Raw genomic sequence first — 21324 nt, 5'->3', positions numbered from 1 at the left:
ACTGGGCTGATCTCTGTCTTGGGGGGTTTGAGGCATAATGAAGTTGAGGGCAGGCAGTGAACAGGATGGTGAGGTACAGCTTAGCTGTAGCTGCTCTCAAGACTGAAGGTTGGCAGTTGCCAAGCAGTTCTCCTACCCCAAAGCCTTTTCCAGCCCTCTTTTCTGCTGTAATCCGGGTAGCCCACATGTTTGAATATGAAGATCAGTTATTTCCAGAATGTGCCTCTGTTGAGGTTTGTCATTCTGGGGTACCTGTGGTGGGACAGCCGAGTCTGTAGAGGAGTCCTGGGAGCCTGTCTTATGTGTTTTCCTAGACTGGGGGACAAACTGGGTTTCAGCACTGATACAATTCAGGCGGGGCCTCCTGGGAGTGGATGGTGCAGGCGATAGCTGGCATGCTGTTCTCATTCTGTCTTACCACCTCTATGGTCTCTGCAGGTGAGACCAGAGCTCTGATTCTTACTTGTTATGGAGCCTTCATCCCAGCCTCATCCAGCCCCCATTGTTTTCTTGAGCCCTGCTATAATTTTAGGAGGAAAAGTCAGTACGCGCTCTGGAGGTCCAGTGTATTTCCGCATTTCACATAGTTGATACTGATCTGTTTATTCAATGAGCATTTCCTGGATGCTGTGGATACAAAGATGAAGATAGATGCTGCTTGTGAGGAGTTCACAGTTTAGAGGGGGAGTAGACAAGGAAGCAGATAGAATGTAGTGTGATGAGGCTGAGATATGACAGAGCCCTGGGAATCTTGGGAACACAGAGGAGACACCTCACCAACCTGGCGAGGAATGTCCCTTGAGCTGAATCTCAGTGGAGGAGTTGGAGATGTTGGGTGCCGGCTAAATGTGTTCTGGGAAGAGATTATACAGTGTGTTCAAAGGTGTGGAGAATAGAGGCTGCGTGTGTCTTTCGGGGACATTGGCATTGCTGGGTAAGTTGTGCACAAGTTAGGGCTCTCCTGGATAACTTGTGAAAGCCCAAGGGAGCACATAGGGCTACAGTGCAAGCAAGAAGTGACTTTTGGAATCAGGACCCTGGTTTGCCCCCTCCCTGGGTAGGGAGGTGCTCTAAGCTAGGAACTGAAGGGTCCAGACCGGGAACACCCATCCTTTCTCCCCCGTAGCCAATTCCTTGCCATCCCCGAATACTTGCTGCCATTTCACTGCTCCCTGCTGCTTCTCCAGGGCTGCCCTGACCTCCCTGGGGGCTTCCTTTTTAACATGCACCTCACAGTGTCCTGCAGAGGAGCGAGGAGCTCTGCAGTGGCTACAGTGTGGGAACCCTGCAGTGTGGCCTTCCCATCTGCTGGCCTGCCTTTCTCCACCTGCCTGCTGCTCCTCTCTGTAGAGAATGGGGAAGGGAAATGATCCCTCCGGTCTGGAGTTCCAGGGCATCTGAGGACTGGGAAGTCTGAGCCCATATGGAGAAAAACCAAGGGGCTACAGGGACCCTGCAGACAGCGTCATGCTCCCCTGGCACAAAAACAGGGGAGGCTAGCCCCATGCGGCCAGACGTCTTTGTTGGACTCCCAATCTGATTGTTGAAGCCCTGTTTCTCCCACTGGATACCAGCTTTCTCTTAACCCTCTTCCAGAATCCCTCTGTCCACTTTGAGCCCCTGTTTGTTTCTGGAGCCTCATCTCTTTGTGTTTCCATCTTCTGATTGAGCCGTAGTCCCTCCAAGAGCCCTGCTCATCCCCGTGGGTTCCTTCAAGAGACCCCATCTCATCCCCAGAGTCTCCACCTTTCCCCTGAACCCTATGCTGTCCCTGAGGTGTGACCCCTTTTGGAGCTCCCATCCCTACCCCATTTAACCTGTTCTTTACAACAAGTGTTTTAAATCCTCCCTACCTCCCCCAGTCCTCTCCCACATCTTCACTTACACCTCATTTTCCGAAGTGTAGGCTGACATCATGGACTCCCTCAGCTTCCTGTCAGCATCTCTGTAGATGCATCCAGATTTCCAGCCACCCTCGTCCCCTTCCTTGGCTCATAGGAAAAGCTGGGACCACCCATCCCAGGCTGATCCATCCTCCAGGGCTTGAGCCCATCTCCTCATGACCCCCTTCATCCCTGAACGGCTCCCCTCCCTCTGAGATTTAAAGACTATCTTTACTGGCTGTTTCCATCATCCTGAAAACATGTCTAGTGTCACTTGCATCCTAAAAAATATTTCTGCAGCCCCGTCCCACCTTCCATGTCCTTCGTAATCGAGTTCTTAGAGCATACACACCTGTCCTTCACTTCCCTTCAATTCTCCCCTCACTGTGGTCTGACTTCCACACTCCCTGTCATTGAAACGCCCTGGCATGGCCACAGATGATCTCTTGAGGGCTGTCCTCAAAAGGTACTTTTTGGTGCTTATATTAATTGTTACCATTTATTGAGCACTTTCTGTGTCCTGGAAACTCTCTATTGGCTCGTTTATCTTTGCCACCAACCCTCCGATGTTGGCATACATATCATGACCAATTCACCAACAAGGAAAATGACACTTCGAGGTTAATCCGTTTTGCTTAAGTTCACCTAGGCAGCAAGTGATGGGGCCAGCATTGCACATGGATCTTCTAACTCCCGAGCCTGAGTTACTAACCTCTGAACGCACTGTGGCATTTGACATAATCGACTCCTTTTATTCTTGAAATGTCTCCTGTTTCTATGACATGGCATTTTCCTGACTTCCCTCCTACCCCTCTGCCCACTCCTTCTCAGGTGACTTCACAGGCTCCTCTTCCTTTCTTCACAGTCCCTTTTAAAATGTCAGTGGATCTCTGCTCATCTTTCTTCTTCTCTCCCCTGGGCTGTCTCATTCACTGCTATGGATTCAGCTGCCGCCCATGACTCCCACATGTCCGCCTCCAGCCCTGACCTCCCCACTGAATCCCAGAGCCAGACATCCAACCACCTGCTCAACAGTGCTATGCCAAGCTCAAGGTGCTCAACCCTGACCCTATCACCTTTCCCTAGACTTGTTTCTCTTGGGTTCTATGGCTCAGTGAGCGGCAGCACCCTCCCCCAGGTCCTCAGCCAGCAGCCTGGCAGTCATCCTCGACTCCTCCCGCCCCCTCATCCCCCACGTCTAATCAGGCTCACTGATGCTCCTTAACACCTCTCATTTCCATCTCCTCCTCTTCCCCCTCATTGTCATTGTCTTAATTTAGGCCTCATCGTCTCTTGCCTGGATAACAGCATCAGCCTCCTAATTGGTCTTCCTCTCGCCACTTGAGCCTCTGCCCTGCTCCTGGCCCTCCACAATCCAGCCTCTGTTTGGACTGTGGGAGAGCTCTTTCTGCAACACAAATCTGATGTCACTCCCCTGCATGAAGCCCTCTGTGGCTCCCCACAGCGGGGAAGAGGAGAGGATTTGGAATGTAAGCAGGTTGAAAGGATGAAGGAGAAGGAGGGGTAGAAGGTTGACTGAGGTCAGGTGATGCCTTACTGCCAGGCGTGGGATTGACACAGGTCACTTTGGCCTTTGATCTTCAACCGCTTGACGCCTGGCATGTCACTCCCTCAGACTCTCTGGGTGGCCCTTAATTAAGTGCAGAAGGTCTGTGGAGGATGACGAGGTGTCTCTTGTAAGGGAGGGGGACAGCCTGAGACCCTACCTCCCCTTCTGCCTCTGCATGTACCTGAGTGTGCCCGCTCAAGCCAGGGCAGAGCACCTCCCACTGGCAGTGGAGAGAGTCCTGTCCTCTAGATTTACAAGGGTCATGTCTGAGAGACAGAGGCCCCTGTCCCTGCAGGTGCCGCAAGATGACTGGGGGGGTTACCCCACTGGTGGCAAGGATGGGGAGATCCCCTGCCGCAGGATGCGGAGCGGCAGCTACATCAAAGCCATGGGGGACGAGGAGAGCGGAGACTCCGACGGCAGCCCCAAGACATCTCCCAAAGCAGTCGCCCGACGCTTCACCACCCGTCGCTCCTCCAGCGTGGACCAGGCCAGGATCAAGTAAGGACAGGGAGGGCTGGGGGGGTGGTGTGGGGTCGGGAGGCTGACATGGGATTCCTGTGGGAGGTGTGTGTAGAGTGGGTGCCAGTCAGGTAGCCTGCTTAGGGTTCAACTGGGGTGTCTCACTCCGCTCCATGTAAAGGGAGGGCCTTGGTGAGAGTCCCTCTCTGGTGCCTAATTGGAGGAGTCTGTTTACCCAGGGTCTCCTAAGGGATCTCTCTTTGGGGGTTCTGAGGACTAGGACTTGCTTAGGGGCCCTGTGCTTTCATCTCGCCTCTCCCATCTCCTAGCAGTCCACTGTTGTGACTGGAATTTTGGCCTTTTCCAGCTGCTGTGTCCCACCCCGGATCCACCCCCGGAGCTCCATCCCTGGCTACAGCCGTTCCCTCACCACCGGACAGGTAGGGAAAGGCCCAGTATGCCTGGAGGAAAAAGTGAAAAGGGGGATTCAATCCCATGCTCAGCCAAGGCCTTAAAATCAGAGGCTCTGCTCATGGAAAGAGCTCAGGCCTGGCTCTGGGGAAACTGGGAAATCTGCCCTAGGACTCCTGGAGCTGACTCAGGCTGGGAATCTCAGAGAATCACAGCCTTAAAACCCACCAAGTGTCCTCAAAGTGATGAGCTTGTAAGGGCAACGCCTATGCACTGGGGCTCTCCAGGCCTCATTGCTCCCACCCTGCCCCCACGTAAAAGGTAGGATTGATTTGTACAGACAGGGCACAGGCCACGCTGCAGTCTCAGAGATGATCTGGGCCTGAATTCTGCCGCCCTGCCCCTCTATCCTGTGGAACCACCAGCAAGAGACTTTAACTTTTCAACACCTCTGTTTCTCATCTTTAAAATGGCAATGGTAGGGACAGTTATTTCACAGGGGTTTTGTGAGAGTTCAGTGAGAAAATGTATGCAAATGCAAGGTACTTGGCCCGAAAATGGCGTTTTATAAATGTGAGTTCCATATCTAAGTGTGGACTTCCCTCTCAATTAGACAGAGGCAGCACCGTTTAGTAACGAAACACATGAGATGGTGTTGAATTCCAGCTCGGCTCCTTACCAGCTGAGTGACCTGGGGCAAGTTACTTGACTTTTTTGAGCCCCACTTTCCCTTTTTAAAAATAGGCATCATAATAGTGTTCTTGGCACATAGCCAGCACTCAATAAAGGTTAGCTATTTTTACTGTATGCTGGGGAAAATGCAATGCAAAAGACTGTCCACATTGACTCCCATTGTTCACTGCTGCAGTCTCTCAGTATTTCTTTGTTACATTGCCTGAACCCGGGAATTTGATTGGCTCAGCTCTCTTTTCGCATCAGACCAGCCTCTGTTGCTACACCCACGAGTTAATGCTTAGCCCTTATTTTACTTGACCCATCAGCAACATCTAAGAAAGTTGAAGATTCCCTCCTTCCTGAAACACTTTACTACGTTGGCTTAGAGGACACCAAAAGCTCTGAATTCTCCTAGATTCTCTCCCTGGCTGCTTATCCTCAGTCTGTGTCTTGGGTGTCTCTATAACTCCCCAGGATCTAGATACTGGAGCTTTCTAGGGCTCAGTCCCTGGACCTCTCTATACCTACTCCTTGGGTGATCTTGTCTGGGCTCATGGCTGAGGGCCTGATGACTACCAAATATATCTCTCCAGCCCAGACTCTCCTGTAAAGGCCAGGCATGTATGTCTAACTGTGTATTGAAATCTCATTTGGATGTCTAGTAGACATCTCAAACTTAAGATGTCCAAGACGAAACTGCTGATACACACCCCTTCCCCAATGCCCTCCCACCCTTCACTGCCCCAATTGCTGCTCTATCCTTTGAATTCTCCATTTCAGATAATGACAACTTTATCCTTCTAGAAGCTCTGGTTTAAAAGCCAGTCTTGACCACCTTCTCTCTCTCACAACTCACCTCCAGTCCTTCAGCTGATCTTGCTGGCCCCACCTTTAAAATACATCCAGGATCCAACAACCACTCCTCACCACCTCCACGGCCACCGGTTCTTCCAAGCACCATGTCATTTTGTCTGGACAATGGCACTGCCTTCTAGTTGGTCTCCTGCATTTGCTCTTGCTCCCCTTCATCCTCTCATTACAGCCTGCATGATCTTTAAAAGATATAATCACACTCACTCACTCTTCTGCTCAAAACCCTCACCTTGCTCAGAGTAAACATCAAGAACCTAACCATGACTTTCAAGGCCTACGTGACCTGATGACCTAGCTGGAGTGGAGTGGCCTCTGAGTTCCTCTCCTAACGCTGCTCCCCTCCCTCCCACTACAGCCACACTAGACTCCCTAGGGCCTTTGCATTTGCCACTACCTGTGCCTGGATGTCACCTTCCCAGACACTCACATGGATCACTTCCTCACTTCTTTCAGGTCTTTTCCCAAATGCTCTAAAATTTTAATTTAATCTCCCTTCCAGCATTTCCTGTTCTCCTTCCCTGTGCTGTCATTATTGAGGTCTCCTCCTCCTTCCTCCTGCCTTTTCTCCTTCTTCTTAGCACTTTGCACTATCTAACATCACATATACTTGACATATTTAGCTTCGAGCTGTGGCTTATCATCCTTGCTTTATAGAAGATGAAAAAAGTTTAAAGTACTAGAGATGTCACCCTATTATGTCTTGTAATAATTTTTTCCCATATATATATTTTTTAGTATTTAGTCTATTTTTAATTTTGTTTAGTATTTGCCTAGAACACCTTTTTCCATCTTTTACTTTAAAGCTTTTTGTCTATGTCTCAGGTATATTTAAAAAAATAGTTTATAGCTAGATTTTACTTATATCCATTCTGATAATTGTTTGAGAGTTTAGTACATTTATATTTATTGTGATCACTGATAAGCTGTGATTACCCTTCGGCCTAAACCTAGGGTACTGTGATGATCTTAACTCTAACCCGTGGGTTTACTTCTGTCATCTTATTTTGTGCTTTCTATTTATCTTGCCTTTGGACTGATGCTTTTCTGCTCCTTTGCTGCCTCCTTTTGGTTTGAGTTTTCTTTATTCTTCTCCCCACCAAATCCCACACTGGTTTAGTAGTTATATATTCTATTTTATTCTTTGTGGTTACCTTTATAATTTTGATATGCATATTTGACTTAATGTCTGAAGCTGACAGTTTTTTCTGTACTCCTCCTGAACGATGCAGAGACCTTAGGACATTTTGATTTTGATGACCTCTTCCCTTCTTGTTCTTCTTTTTTTTTGGCAACAAAAATTTATTTTCTCACAATTTGGTGGCTAGAAATCTGATCAAGGTGTCAGCTGGAGTGGTTTCTACCATTCAGTGACTTGTATTTTTATATTTTTTATGTTGTGGTTTGGAGAACAAAACAGTTTAAATTTGATGATGCGTAATTTAATTTTTATCTTCTTGATTGTGCTTTGGTGTAAAATTTAAGAAATCTTTGTGTAATGCAAGGTCACAAGAATTTACTCTAATGTTTCTCCTGAGAATTTTATAGTTTAACATTTATATTTAGATGTATGACCCACTTTGAGTAGTGTGTGTGTGTGTGTGTGTGTGTGTGTGTGTGTGTGAGTGATTCGAGTTATGGGTCCAGCTTTATCTTTTTGCATGTGGATATCCAATTTTCCCAGCATTGTTTGTTGAAAAGGCTTTTCTTTACTCATTGAAATTTCTTGGCCCCTTTTTCAAAATCAATTTACCATAAATGCATGTGTTTATTAATGAATCTTAAAATTTATTCCAATGACCTGCATGAGCCTGTCTTTATGCTATTGCCACATGCTTTGATTGCTATAACTGTGTAGTAAGGATTGATTTTGGTAAGTTGAAATTATACAATTTTGTTACTCCTTTTAAAGATTGCTTTGTGTTTTGTGCTTCCTTTGCATATACACATGGATTTTGGGTAGGCTTATTGATTTCTATAAAAAATATAGCTGGGAATTTGAAGGGATTGCTCTGAATATGTAGATTAATTTATGGGGTATTGTATTCTTAACACTATTAAATATTATTGTTCTTGAATATTGGATGTATTTCCATTTATTCAGTTCCTATTTTATTTCTTTCAGCATTTACTTTACTTTTTTAATTTTTATTATAAATTGACAAGTTGTAGGTGTATATATTTATGGGGTACAAAGTGATGTTATGATTTATTAATACAATGTGGAATAATTAAATCAAGTGAATTGACATACCCATCACCTCAAATACTTAAGTGATCTTAGGACATCTTAATTTCAATGACTTCTTCCCTTCTTGCATGGACTTATTGCCCAGCATTTTAGATCTACCTTTTAACCTGTCAAATTAGTCTTTATTATTATTGTTACTTTCTATGTTATTAGCTCTTGATTATATATACTCACATCTCTACCTTTTTTACTCCTCACTCTACTTCCGTACATCTCATTATTTCCTCCTAAAGTATATTCTTTAGTAATTTTTTCAGTGAATATCTGTTAGCAGCAAACTTTGGCTTTAACAGAAAACATATTTTACCCATACTGTTTGATACAGTTTAGCTTATTATGGGAATTCTAGCTCAGCATTTATTTTCTCTCAGTGTTTTGAAGATATTCTTTTGTCATCTGTCTGTTGTTGCTGTTAAGGAGTCGGCTAGCAACTTGATTGTCTTTGTAGGTAGTTTTAATTTCTCGTAGGTTGCTGTTGAGATCTTGCTTTGATTTTATTGTTCTGCAGTTTTGCTATGCTATGTTCGTGTGTGTGCTCCATAGACCTGTGGATTCATGTTTTTCATCAATTCGGGAATATTCTCTCATGTTATAGTTTGCATAGTGTATCTTTTCTGTGTTCTTTTACTTTCAGCCTGTTAAGGTATGTCTCTTGTAGACAGCATCTAATGAGTCTTTTTTTTCTTTTTTTGTCTTACCACTCTGCCTTTTGAATGAGTATTTAATCCATTCATGTTTTATTTTGTTTAATTGATTTGATTTTTTTTGAGGCAGCATCTTGCTCTGTCACCGAAGCTATAATGTAGTGGCATGAACATAGTTCACTGCAGCCTTGACCTCCCAGGCTCAAGCAATCCTCCCACTTCAGTTCCACAAGTAGCAGGGACTAGAGACACATGCCACCATGCCCAGTTAATTTTTGTATTTCTTGTAGAGACAGGGCTTCACCATGTTGCCCAGGCTGGTCTCAAACTTCTGAGCTCAAGTGATCCAACCACTTTGGTCTCCCAAAATTCTGGGATTACAGGCATGAGCCACCATACCAGGCATCTTAATGTGGTTATTGATGTGGTTGAATTGTCACATATTATTTTTTGATCCTCTGTTTTTTCTGTCTTGTATTAAATCAATAAATATTTTAGTGTACCATTTACATTTCTTCATTAATTTTTTACTATACTTTTTGAGTTACTTTCTTAGTGGTTGCACTAGGAATTACAATGTATGTCTTAGCTTATCAAAATATAATTATGGTAAAATATAGAATATAGAAGCATTGCTCTAATTCATTTTTCCCCCTTTGTGCTATTACCGTCATCTATTACCTATATGTTTTAAATCTAACAGTTGTTATAAACCAACATTGGTATTATAATAAGTGCTTTGTATAATCTTACATTATTTAAAGAGGTTAAGAGAGGAAGCAAGGAAAATATATTTATAGAGGCTCTTAAGTTTACTTACATATTTACCATTTCTGGTGCTCTTTATTTCTTCTTGTCTATTTGAGTTACTATTGGGTGTTACTTTCTTTTCCTTTTAGCCTGAAGGACTTCCATTAGTGCTTCTCATAATATAAGTCTTCTGGCAATAAATTATTCAGTTTATAACAATGTTTTTATTTTTACTTCATCTTGGAAGAATAGTTTTGCTGGATATAGAATTCCTGGCTGACAGTTATTTTTCTTTCAGCAGTTTGAATATACCATTCCACTGCCCTCTGGTGCTCATTATTTTTGATGAAAAGTGAGTTGTTTCCCTCTATGTGATGAATTGTTTTTCTCACACTGCTATTAAGATTTTCTCTGTCTTCAGCTTTCAACATTTCAACTGTAATTTGTCTGAATATGGGATCTCATAGTGTTTAACCTACTTTAGATTCATTGAGCTGCTTTGATCTCTAATGATTTTTGTTTTTAAATTAAATTGGATAGCAAGGCACAGTAGTGGACATTTGTAGCCCTAGCCACTTGGGAATTGGAGGGAGGAGGATTGTTTAAGCCCAAGAGTTTGAGGCTGTAGTGCACTATGATCGTTATGATTGTGCCTGTAAATAGCCACTGCACTGCAGCCTGGGCAACATAGTGAGATCTTGTCTCTAAAAAAAACAAAAACAAAAACAAAAGCAAAGTTTTTGGCTGTTGTCTATTCAAATATTTTTTTCTGCCCTATCTATTCCTTTTCCTCTTTTGCCTCCTCCTCCTCTGGAACTCCCATTACATGTATGGTAGTATGCTTGATGTTGTTCCATAGGCCTCTCAGGTTGTGTTCATTTCTGTTTAATTTTTTTCTCTCCATTATTCATATTGGGTAATTTATACAGATCCATCTTCATGTTTACTGATCATTTATTATGTTGAGCCCCTCTACTGAATTTTTGATTTCAACTATGTACTCCTCAGCTCCAGAATTTCCATTTTTCCTTTTTTTAATGTCTCTTTGTTGTGATTTGTATTCATGAAGTCATTGTTGTCATGCTTTCCTTTAAATCTTTAAACATGGTTTCCTTTAATTCTTTGAATGCATTTATAATATCTGCTTTGTAGTCTTTGATACATCCAACATTTGGGGACATGTGTACCTTCTTGTTTATTTGCATGTCTTATAATTTTTTGTTAAATACTGGACATTTTAGCTGATATATTGTGGCAACTCTGGATTCTTATGTTTTCCTCTTGAAGATTGTTATTGCCTTATTTGTTTGTTAATCCCTGAATGAAATCTGTGAAATCTGTCTTCCCTGCAATACGTGGCCTCTGATGTTTCCATTCAGTTTTATTTCCTTCTTATTTTTATTTTTAAGCCCTGTTTCTTAGGGGTTCCCCCGTATCTGCAAAGCTTAGTGTTCAGCCAGGGATTTTTCAGAGGCTGTGCTCAAGAATCTCAAACTAGTTAGACTTCCTCTCTCTGCCTGTAGTTCTATGTGTGAGCTGGGGAGGGCAAAGTTCAGGTTGTTTTGAAACCTACCCTGGCTTTTAATCATCACCAGATTCTTTTATTTCCCAGGCACACGTATATAGGCCCCATTGGCTAGGGATGTGTGGGTGGCTCAGGCTTCTCTGGTCTCTGTTGTGCATTCACCCAGCTTCTAGTTAACCCAAGATATGTGGAGAGCTTATCAAACTTTTTATGTCTGTCTCACCCCCTGGATTTTCTGATAAATTCCTGGCTAGTTTGCCAGTCCATTGCTTGCCCCAAACATTGCTGAAACCCAGCCTAGCAGTGCTGCTAGCCTTCCCTGTTCTTGATACTATAACTGACAATGCCTCAAATTAAGTGAAGTCCTCTGGCAGAGACAGTGAAGCAGCTGATTTTTCACAGGCTGCATCACCTTTGTTGAAGTATTGCAACTGATAGTGTTGGGGGCTTGGTGAACCAAGGCAGCCTCCGGCAAGGATACTATAGAGTCATGCTATTCTTACCCAAAGTTCAGTAATTTTTATGAATATGTGTTTCTTTGTTGTATGCCTTTGATTGATTTTCAGAGGGATAAAACGATGGTTTTGACAATTTTGTCCTGCTTTAGAGTTTTATATTTTTCTTATGTTTTCAGTTTTATCTTTTAAGCTTAGAACTTTTAAACATCATTTAAAAGTTATTTTGTTTTAGCTAAAGTAACACTAGCTACTATAACAGAAATCTTGAATTTTCAATGGCTTAATAAAAGTTTAGTTTTTGTTTATGTCACAATTAGTATTTTCTATTGCTGTATAAATTATCCCCAAATGTAGTATCTTTAAACAACAAATATTTATTATCTCACAGTTTCTGTGGGTCAGGAATCTGAGAGCAGCTTGGCTGGGTGCCAGTGGGTCAAGTGTCTCACAAAGTTGCGATCAAGGTGTTAGCCAAAGCTGCAGCATCTCAAGGCTTATCTGGGAGAAGATCTGCTTCCACTTGCACTCACATGACTGTTGTCAGGCCACAAATCCTTGCTGGCTACTGACTGGGGGCATCAATTTCTTCTATGTGGGACTCACTACAGGGCAACTGACAACATAGCAGCCTGCCTCCCCCAGAGCAAAGGCTCTGAGAGAAAGAGAGTAAGAAAAGGTGTCTAAGATGGAAGCCATGGTCTGTTTGTAACCTAATCTCAGAAGTGATATCCCATTGTATCTGCCATATTCTATTCATTATAGGTGGGTCAGTAAGTCCAGTCCACACTCATGAGAAAGAAATTACACAAGGGTGTGAATTCCAGGAGACGGAGATCATTAGGAGCTATGTCAGAGGCTGTCTATCATGTACTACACTCATCTTCAATGGAACTTTATCTATGGGAAGCATGAACAGCTTGAATTAGGAGTGAGTGCCCCAGGAAATGTTTTGCAATTGCTTCTATTAGAATATCCCTGGTTTGGGACTATTTTCTGTTAATTTTTAATTTTGAGGGTGTGGCCCATGAAGGTTCATGCAGATACACAGTATCTGTCTGTGTGAGGACCAGTTTGTAGGTACAGATTCTTAGGGGATTTGCCTCTTTTCCCTTCCTGCCTCCCTGTACTTCAGACTAGCTTTCTTGTCATCAGCCTGTGGTGAAGACTAATTTTTTTTATTCTAGTCTACATTTTCATCAAAGGTTCTACTTTTCCTAACTTTATGCAGGTTCCCATTTCCAATTCCATGCTCCATGTGGGCCTAAAGCCTTCCTCCTGTGCCCAAGTGGGTATTAAAACCTAAGCCTTTACCAAAATACTGAGACCAACAGCTCCTGCCCCCACCTCCCGCCTCCACTCGGCTGTTTGCAGCATTGGCTCACACAGTTAATATTCTGATTTTCCAGTCTCCTCTTTGCTTTTGTCCCCTGGGGACTTATCTAGCTTTCTTGTGAGCTCAGCTATGCATATAAAGCAACATTTGTTATATTTTATCCAATGTTTTGAAATAGGAGAGTTTTCTAAAGGTTATCTAAACTAAATAACACATGTAAAGTACACAGGATGTTGCCTGGCCCCCTGTTGGACCCATCAACTCTAGTCTGGACAATTTTCAATTAGACACAAAGCATTTTTACTTTAAATATTCCGTAAGCTTGGAAATGGCTACTGATTCTCAGTCTAGTTTGGAAAAAGGCGAAGGATCTCATCCCAAGAGGATTCTTTGACTTTGACTTTCCTGTAAGTGGGTGTTAGGGGAAGTAGGGTGGAAGTCAGTGCAGGAAGGAGCATTCACAGCACACTGTTACAGTTTTATAATTGTAAGATAGTAAAGATCAACTTGAGTGCAATATTTCTCTGGGAGTCTCTCTGAGTCTGTTTCCTTTGTGTCCTGGTCTCCTGTTGGAACCCCAGATGCTGTTCTTGGCCAGCTCAGCTGGCAGGTGTATGACCTGAGGGAGTTGTTCACCCTCTTTTGTCTGCCTTGGATAGAACTGGTAGTGAGTATAGCCTGTGGGTGGGATTTCAAGAGCTATGGAACCCCAGGGAAAGAGGCACTTCTTATTCTGAGTGGTATTGTTGCTGTGATTTAAGAGCCTCTTGTTGCTAATAATAGTAGCTAAAGTTTATTGAGCATCTACTGTGTGCCAGATATTATGTCTAGTGCTTTACACACAGAAGAGGACTAGAGAGACAGAAATATACGACAGAGTGAGTGAGATTCCTTTCATCCCTGGTGTCCAGACTCGAGACCAGTGTGCTTTCTGCTAGGGTTAGATTAGCTCCCCTGTGCTCCAAGAGGGATACTCTGGGCTGTATTTGCTCTAGTGGGGGAGCGTCTTGAGCCTAGACCATAAATAGCAGGAGATAGTTCAGTTCCTACGTTTTAGGAAGTACACTGGCAACTGTTGTCCTTGGTGCCCCAGGAATGCAGACAGAAAGACTGAATGGTAGATGACAGAGCATCATGGTGAAAGCCACGACTGTCACACAAGTGTGACTTGTGACCCTCAAATATGAGAGAACTTAACTTCTACAGGATCTCAGATTGATTTTTCCATGGCCTGTGATTTCCATACACTTGTAATGAAGCTCCTTTAGAAAAAGCTTCAAAAAGTCCAGGCAAACCTTTTTAATTACTGGGCCCACATTGGAACCACTGAATCTAAGTCTCCAGTAAATTTGGCTCTGAGCTTCTAAGCAGTTAAAGCAAGAGAGGTGTTTTGTTAACCCTGGGTTCAGATCTTTAGGGTGGGGCCTGAGTTAATGTAGGTTTAACAAGCTCCCTAGGAGATTCTGTTGCTCAATCAGCCTTATGTGGGAGCCAGGAAGCATGACATTTAATTTCAGTTTTATCACCTATCAGCTGGGCATCCTTAGACAGTTCATCTGCCCTCTCTGGGTCTTGTTTGCCCATTAATAGATTGGAATAGAAATGGCTCTATTTGAAGTAGAATCCAGTGAAATCATGTTATGCTTTGGAGACTGAACTATGGAAACATTGAACTGCAGTTTACACATGGATCAGGCCACTCCTTTGAGCCTCTGTTGACTGCCCATAAATATAACGTCGTGAATCTTTCCTGGGAGATGTCACAAGATGTAGCCATGTGATACTTGCTGTCATGTTTGCCATGGGATGCTGTCGAGGACCTTGTCCATGACTTCATCCGATGGACTCTATATAATCATCCACAGGGGATGATGGTCTTTTAATCTCAGGGGCAGGAATTGTTGTGGTTCTTATGGGCATCTGGCCTGTGTTTACCAGGTAGGCCCTGAGACCTTTGCATGCCACTAACTGAGGGCTTGCTGTGTGCCAGTACCTGTACCAAAAGCCTCATATGTTTTTCTTTGAGTCCCCTCAATAGACCTATGAAGATGGTACTATCATCACTCCCATTTGACAGGCGAGCAAACTGAGGCCCCCAAACTTCTAACTTTCCCAGGCCATTCTGCTAGGAAGTGGTGTAGCTGGCTGGGTGCAGTGGCTCACTCCTGTAATCCTAGCACTTTGGAAGGCCGAGGTAGGTGGATCACGAGGTCAGGAGATCAAGACCATCCTGGCTGGCCAACATGCTGAAACCTTGTCTCTACTAAAAATACAAAAAATTAGCTGGTTATGACAGCATGGGCCTGTAATCCCAGCTACTCAAGAGGCTGAGGGAGGAGAATTGCTTGAACCTGGGAGGTGGAGGTTGCAGTGAATTGAGATTGCGCCACTGTACTCCAGCCTGGGTGATAGAGAGAGAGTCCATCTAAAAAAAAAAAAAAAAAAAAAAGGAAGTGGTATAGCCCGCACTTGAATCTAGGTGGGATCTCATAGCCCATGCAGGCAACTCTGAGGCTATACTCCCTGATGCTTTGCCTGCTTGGAAGCTCAGGGTTAAATATGCACCCATCTTGAGCAATGTTCAGGACTTTGTCACCTGTGTTCTGAGTGTAGCACTTACCTCTGGTGGCACCTTTTCCTGCTTTTACTTTTTCTTTGCACCAGTTTTTTCATGTAATGTGAACGAAGCTGCAACCTCTATGGTATATTTAGTCTTAGTGTGGTGGTGTGTAGCACAGTTCCTTGAACAAAATTTTTGTTTTGCTTCTTTTCATACTTTAACTAATTTTTTTTTCTTTTAACACCATGGATTCTGCACCACCAAAATACCAAACACAAAACCAAGAACTTCATCCAGCAATGGCTGAGCTTTCCTCAGAGGGGAAAGGTAGAGAAGGAACCCACCAGTTAAGCCAGGGCCAGAGTGAGTGGGCAGAAGGTGGGGAAAGGCTTGGGACACTGATAGGTTAATAACTTTGCTCCATCACTTACCCATTAGTTTCTGTCCTGCCACTTGGTATATATATGGGTTGCTTTCGATCAATTTTGTAATGTAATGGATTATAAATAATAAAAGATGTCCTCCATGCAGTCCCTACCCCCATACTGGGCAGGAGGGTGTATGCCAGGTCCCTGGTCCTCTCTGTTGGGGTCAGGTGAAAGAAACGTCAGGGGCTGGGACTAGGTGGTGAGGAAAGGAAAACATGGTGGTCTGCAGCCTGGGGTGCAGCCAGACACACCTGGAAGAGGCATAGGTGGGGTAGAGGTGGGGGTGGGATATTTAGAGGAAAGAATGGGCCCCAAGACAAGCCTGGGGAGCAGAATGGGGCAGAGGTGCCCCTATCTTTTTTTGCAAAAAGTTAGGGTTTCTTTTAGTTCAAATGTGGAAGAGTCGCCCACAGCCGCTGTAGATACAGAGGTCTTTCTAAGGCAGAGTACCCCAGGGACTTCCACTCCCTCCCGGCACCTCATAACTGTCCTTCCTCCCCCCTCCCCCCAGCTCAGCGATGAGTTGAACCAGCAGCTGGAGGCCGTGTGCGGGTCCGTGTTTGGGGAGCTGGAGTCCCAGGCCGTGGACGCCCTGGACCTGCCCGGCTGTTTCCGCATGCGGAGCCACAGCTACCTCCGGGCCATCCAGGCCGGCTGCTCTCAAGACGACGACTGCCTGCCCCTCCTTGCTGCCCCTGCTGCTGTCTCAGGGAGGCCCGGCTCCTGTGAGTACAACCTCCCTGCCCCTGGCCCCGCCCTAGGCTGGAGAGCGCGCTGGGTCTGGGTCCTGGCCATCCCCTCGACGGTACTGCGACCCTGCGCGGATCGCTCCCTCCCGGGCTCGGGTGCCGCGGAGAGCGTCCCCTGGCGTGTGTGCAGCCCTACGTGGAGTAGGCGCCCCTGCAGGGTCCCGTAGGGCCTCTTGGGGGTGGGAGTCGGGCGCGGGCCCGGGACCCCGGCTGGGTCGCGAGCCTCACGCGCGGCGTGTCTGTGCCCGCCCGCCACAGCCTTCAACTTCAGAAAGGCCCCGCCCCCCATCCCGCCGGGAAGCCAGGCCCCGCCCCGCATCTCCATCACCGCCCAGAGCAGCACCGACTCCGCGCAAGAGAGCTTCACGGCGGCCGAGGGCCCCGCCCGGCGCTGCAGCTCTGCCGACGGCCTGGACGGCCCCGCCATGGGCGCGCGCACCCTGGAGTTGGCGCCGGTGCCGCCCCGGGCCAGCCCCAAGCCCCCCACACTCATCATCAAGACCATCCCTGGCAGGGAGGAGCTGCGGAGCCTGGCGCGGCAGCGGAAGTGGCGGCCGTCCATTGGGGTGCAGGTATGGAACAGGGACGCGCCCACGAGGCCTCTGACCTGGCTGGTTGGGGCTGGAGTGAGGGACTGGAAGCGGCCTTCTGGATATATCGACCTTCTTCGTGGCTTGCCCTGAGCTGCAAGTGGACCTCGTGCCTGGACATCGACGGGGCTGTTCCAGCCAGCCCTCGCCCACTCCCTTGTTCCTGTCCTGGCACCATTGCCCCTCCTGGCTAATGGAGGGCTGGAGACCAGTGGTTGCCACTTTGAGGCCTGTGGCCGACAGCCTGGGTCTCTCATCTTGTTCAGGCAGATGGTCTTTGCAGGACCTGCCAGCTGGCTTGGGGCGCAGCCATTGCTAGCCATTCTCCCCGGGAAGGGCTTTCACCTTGGCGCGCCACAGCCACTGACTCCTCCACCCTGCCACCAGGTGGAGACGATCTCAGACTCGGACACCGAGAACAGGAGCCGGAGGGAGTTCCACTCCATCGGCGTGCAGGTGGAAGAGGACAAGAGGTAGGTCACGGTGGGACCCAGGCTTCGTTGGGGGACAGGAGGAGAGAGGGCTGCATAGTGTCCTCACTAGCCCAGTCTTCCTGCACATCCTCTTTTCCTGGAGGTGAGACTAAGCTTTTTTATAGAGGGTGGTCAGAGCATCCACAGAGGCTGTCCACAGAGATGTCACCAGAGGAGTCATCAAACCTAGAGTTCCTGTGCCCATGCCCACTCCAGGTGCCCAGAGGCAGACGGGAGATACACAGTGGTTGCAGAAAAGGAGAGATTGGGAAAGGTTACATGTAGGTGCCGAGCAGGAACAATTGTCCTTTCCAGGGGATGACAGGATCTGCCAATCCCTCATTACATCCTGTGGTGTACAAGTATTCGAGCTCAAAAAGAAACAAACAGGAAGATTGCCGCTCAGGGGCACCTGGCAGATACAACACTCCTCCTCACTTGGCTCACACAAGCATTTAACCAGTTGGGGGTACCTATTACATGCCTGAGTCTGTGGCGTACCCGAGATAGTAGAATTACCAGCAGCCACTATTCTGGCATTAGGTGGCCTCCGAAAATATTGACTCCTTAATTTTCACTGAAGAATTAGCATTGCCAGCTCTGGAGGGGATACCGGAAAGAGGCCTCTCTGTTGTTTGGTGCCTGTGGGGAGATGATTTCTCTAATGACCGTGTGGCAGTGCCATACGGTCATTAGAGATATGGTGTCTGGGAGCTCGCCTGGGGCTGGCCATAATGGTTTTGTGGTAATCTGAGCTGCCTAAGCCATATGACTGGAGAATAAAACTAGTGTCCCAGGCCAGGTGCAGTGGCTCATGCCTGTAATCTCAACACTTTGGGAGGCCAGGGTGGGTGGATCACTTGAGGCCAGGAGTTCGAGACCAGCCTGGCCAACATGGAGAAACCCCATCTCTACTAAAAGTACAAAAATGAGCAGAGTGTGGTGGTGCGCTCCTGTAGTCTCAGCTGCTCGGGAGGCTGAGGCACGAGAATTGATCAAACCCAGGAGCCGGAGGTTGCAGCGAGCTGATATCGCACCACTGCACTCCAGCCTGGATGACTGAGCGATACTGTCTCAAAAAAACCCAAAACACAAAAAACTAGTGTCCCACTAGCAGCAGTTGCTCGCAGCTCCGTTCCCAGTTGCTGTCCTTCCCCTAAATTTCCCCAGCTATTTCTGGAACGCCCTTGGGATGTCTTGTGTGTGCGCCTGATCAAATCTTTTTGGTGTTCCTGTGGGATTCACCAATTTTCCTGACTTCTGCTTTGCCTCCCTGAAGTTCCGTATGCCCCTGGGGCTGTAAATGCCTTCATCGAGGGTGTCATATGCTGCCCTGCTTGCTTGCATGACTTCTAAAGCTGCTGTCCTTCAAACTTTTACTGTGCCACAAAGATTACAGAAAAATAGCATTCTGTGGCAAACTTAATTTGCAAATCTATGACTTGAATTATTGAGAGATGGGATAAGAGTCATGGATGGATGCAACTCTATGTTCTGAATCCTACCCACCCCCAACCCTAGTGCTATCCCATGGACCACCAAGCCCACTCACTCCCTTTAGAGGCTTTTTGGTTCCTTGTTTAGAGAGGGCTGTGGAGTGGGGGTTCCCCCATTCTTCCTAATAACCCTTGAATCCTGGAAAGAGTGCTGCAGGTCTACTAGCTGAGACTTCTGCTAAATCAGCAAACTCTTGTCATTCATTGATTCATTCATTCATTCATCAGATACTTACTAAGCACATGTTGTGTAACAGCTCCTATGCACTGTGTTAAATGTTTCAGGAAACATCAAGGATGTGACTCCTGCCCTCACAGAAGTTATGGTCTAGAGGGAAATCAAGGCAATGAATAAGTAATCCTTGAATAAAAATAGACTGTACATTATGATATAACAGGTAGTGGGATTTTATTGCACATTATGTGGGAACATAAAAGAAAAAAGGAGATAAGAGAAAAGGGATGTTATTTAGACTAAGCAGGTGACATTTAAACTGAGACTTGACGATTGACTAAGAACTCTCAGGTGATGATTGGAGGGAAAAGCATTCCAGGGAGAGGGAATAGCATATGTGGAGGTGCTGGGGCAGGAAAGAGTTTGACATGTATTGGGAACTGAAAGAAGGTCCACATGGCTGGTGTAGAGTGGGGCAGGGGAGTGGGGAGGGAGTTAATTGGAGAACAGGCAGGGGGCAGGTTATGCAGAGCATGGACATGATAAAGAATTAGAATCTAATTATGAGTAATGAGTAGCCATGAAAAGGTTAAAGAAGGAGTGCAACATGATGGAACTTATGTTCATGAAAGATCAAAAGCTGCTAGTGGAGAATGAATTCGAGGAAAGTAATAGTGGAAATGAGAAGGCTAGTTAGGAGGATTTTTCATGATCCAGAAGAAAGGTGATTACGTTTTGCAGTATGGTGGCTATTGTGATTGGGATGTTTTTCTTCTGTTGTATTTTATAACTAGGCACTGCTAGTGTGTGGGAACACTGTTAGGTTTTGTATGTTGATTTTATATTCAGTAATGTTGCTTCTGAATTAGGTCTCTTACTAGGTCTCATAGGTTATCTGAAAATCATGATGGGCTTCCTATATAGTCAGTTATTTTTCTGCAAATGAAGTTATTTCTTTTAAATCTGTATTTTTTGTTTATTTTTCTTGTAATACTCCATTTAATAGGACTTCTGTTCTCTGTTGAGTGGTATTGACTTTAGTGGCCATGCTTCTCAAGATGATGTTTGCTACAAATTTTGATGGATCCATTTGTCAGATTAAGGAAATTCCTTTCTATTCCTAGTTGGCTAAGAATCTTATTTTTATTTTTTAAAATAGAAAATATGAGTGTAAGTTTATTGAATGCTTTCTCCTAATCTATTTAGATGATCATAGATTTTTCTCTTTCCCATGTAACACGGTGAATTATATGAATGGATTTTCCAATCTTTCATTCCTGGGATAAACCCTGCTTAATACCATTGTCAGTCTGGATTAAACTTGGCTCTGAGTCACAGGGCCTCAGTAGTGTCTTAAACAAGTGTACTTCTCTCTCCCTTAAAAAAAAAAAAAGGCCAGCTTAGATGTAGGGAGTGCAGTGTCAGGACTCCAGGCTCCTTGTATTTTGTATGTCACTTTTTGTCCAAGGAGCTGAAGTTCAAGCTCCTCCAGTCACGTCTGCTTCTGAGCAGTGGGAAACAGGAAAGAGGAAGAGGGATGCAGTCCTTCCTTTTTAAAAAGACTTTCTGAAAGTTACACGCAACCACTTTCATCACATTGGCTAAAATCTCATCACGTGGTGGCACCTAGCCGCAAAGGAAGCTGTGAAGTATAGTCGTAGCTGGGAAGCAATGTGGAGGGTGTGAACTACATAGCTGAGAATCAGGGTTTTCATGCCTAAAGACAAAGAATGGATATGTGGAGCTCTAGGGATTTTGTTACAGTTTTGCTATATTATTTTTATACACATTATTAGATTTCTGAACAGTTGTTACTTTAAAATTTTAAATCATTTAGATTTATGAATATATCGTAAGTGATATTGGCCCACAGTTTTTTTATTGTTGCACAATTCAGGTATTGGAGCTCAGACAGACTCCTAAAATGAATTTGGTAGGTTTCTGTGTGTTTTGTTCTTTGGAACAATTTGTGTAAGAAGAATTATCTATCCCTTAAGGTTTGGTAAAGGTTGCCTATAAAA

At 45.3% G+C, this 21324-nt stretch overlaps 1 protein-coding gene across 6 annotated transcripts in view; it reads left to right on the top strand.

The window, feature by feature from the left end:
• The window catches only part of DLGAP3 (DLG associated protein 3), a 62122-nt gene that overhangs the window by 23497 nt on the left and 17301 nt on the right, over positions 1 to 21324 (top strand). For all 6 annotated transcript variants that reach the window (XM_064363672.1, XM_012440184.3, XM_012440174.3 and 3 more), the window contains 5 exons: positions 3749 to 3954; positions 4283 to 4355; positions 16332 to 16545; positions 16828 to 17141; positions 17547 to 17632. In XM_064363672.1, coding sequence (XP_064219742.1) covers positions 3749 to 3954; positions 4283 to 4355; positions 16332 to 16545; positions 16828 to 17141; positions 17547 to 17632 — 893 coding nt within the window. The remainder of the gene's footprint in view (positions 1 to 3748; positions 3955 to 4282; positions 4356 to 16331; positions 16546 to 16827; positions 17142 to 17546; positions 17633 to 21324) is intronic.

Source organism: Aotus nancymaae, unplaced genomic scaffold (genome assembly GCF_030222135.1).
Source record: "Aotus nancymaae isolate 86718 unplaced genomic scaffold, 86718_ANA_hifiasm-v0.15.2.pri h1tg000053l, whole genome shotgun sequence".
Lineage (NCBI taxonomy): Eukaryota > Metazoa > Chordata > Mammalia > Primates > Aotidae > Aotus > Aotus nancymaae.
Note: the sequence above shows the minus strand (reverse complement) of the source record. Positions and strands in the feature narration are given on the sequence as shown.